The sequence below is a fragment of the Seriola lalandi genome, unplaced genomic scaffold (assembly GCF_002814215.2).
Source record: "Seriola lalandi dorsalis isolate HSWRI2012SDOR001 ecotype SW California unplaced genomic scaffold, Sedor1 jcf7180002054027, whole genome shotgun sequence".
Lineage (NCBI taxonomy): Eukaryota > Metazoa > Chordata > Actinopteri > Carangiformes > Carangidae > Seriola > Seriola lalandi.
The window spans coordinates 1143-2149 of record NW_019524580.1 but is presented as its reverse complement, the minus strand read 5'-3'; the positions used below and the strand labels follow the sequence as shown (position 1 = coordinate 2149).

The following is a 1007-nucleotide window of genomic DNA, read 5'->3' as shown; positions in this document are numbered from 1 at the left end:
CACATTAAGAATTAATTAATTAATTAACAACAATAAAAATGAAATATAAAAATAAAAACAATACAAAAGTGACAGAGCAATTGGCATCAGATGGAAAAGGCAGTTTTAAACAGATGTGTTTTGAGTTGTGATTTGAAATGGGGGAATGAATCGATATTTCTGAGTTGGGCTGGTAGTAGGTTCCAGAGACGGGGAGCAGAGCGGCTGAATGCTCTACTCCCCATGGTGGTGAGACGGGCGGAGGGGACAGACAGGTGTGTGGAGGAAGATGATCTGAAGGAGCAGGAGGGAGTGGGAACATGGAGGAGGTCGGACAGATATGGGGGGGCGAGGTAGTGGATGGCCTTAAATGTTAATAGAAGGACTTTGAAATGAATATGGAACTGAACCGGAAGCCAGTGGAGCTGTTGGAGGACAGGAGTGATGTGGTGGATGGAGGGGGTACGAGTAATGATACGGGCAGCTGTGTTCTGGACCAATTGAAGTTTATGGAGGGATTTAAGAGGGAGGCCGAAGAGGAGAGAGTTACAGTAATCCAGACGGGAAGTGACGAGGCTGTGGACAAAGATGGCGGCAGTGTGGGGGGTAAGGGAGGGGCGGAGGCGATTAATGTTTCGTAGGTGGAGGTAGGCAGACCGGGTAATGTTACTGATGTGAGATTGAAAGGATAGTGTGCTGTCAAGGATGACACCCAGACTCTTAACCTGGGGGGAGGGTGAAATGGAGGAGTTATCAATAGTGAGAGAAAAACTGTTGGTTTTGGATAAAGTAGATTTGGTGCCAATGAGGAGAACCTTGGTTTTGTTACTGTTTAATTTAAGGAAGTTTAGAGTGAACCAGGTTTTTATTTCAGTGATGCGATCAGTTAGGGAGGTGGGCGGGAGAGTGGATGAGGGTTTAGTGGAGAGGTAGAGCTGGGTGTCATCAGCGTAACAGTGGAAGTCAATGTTAAATTTGTGGAAGATATTGCCGAGGGGAAGGAGGTAGATGATGAAGAGGAGGGGCCC

At 46.7% G+C, this 1007-nt stretch overlaps 1 protein-coding gene across 1 annotated transcript; it reads right to left on the bottom strand.

The window, feature by feature from the left end:
* Positions 1–11: 11 nt before the first annotated feature.
* Positions 12–914, bottom strand: LOC147819324 (uncharacterized; the record flags this gene model as incomplete). Its single annotated transcript, XM_087173060.1, has 2 exons — positions 12–318; positions 415–914. Coding segments are annotated over 2 exons (732 nt in total), but the record flags the coding sequence as incomplete, so codon positions are not given.
* Positions 915–1007: the final 93 nt, after the last annotated feature.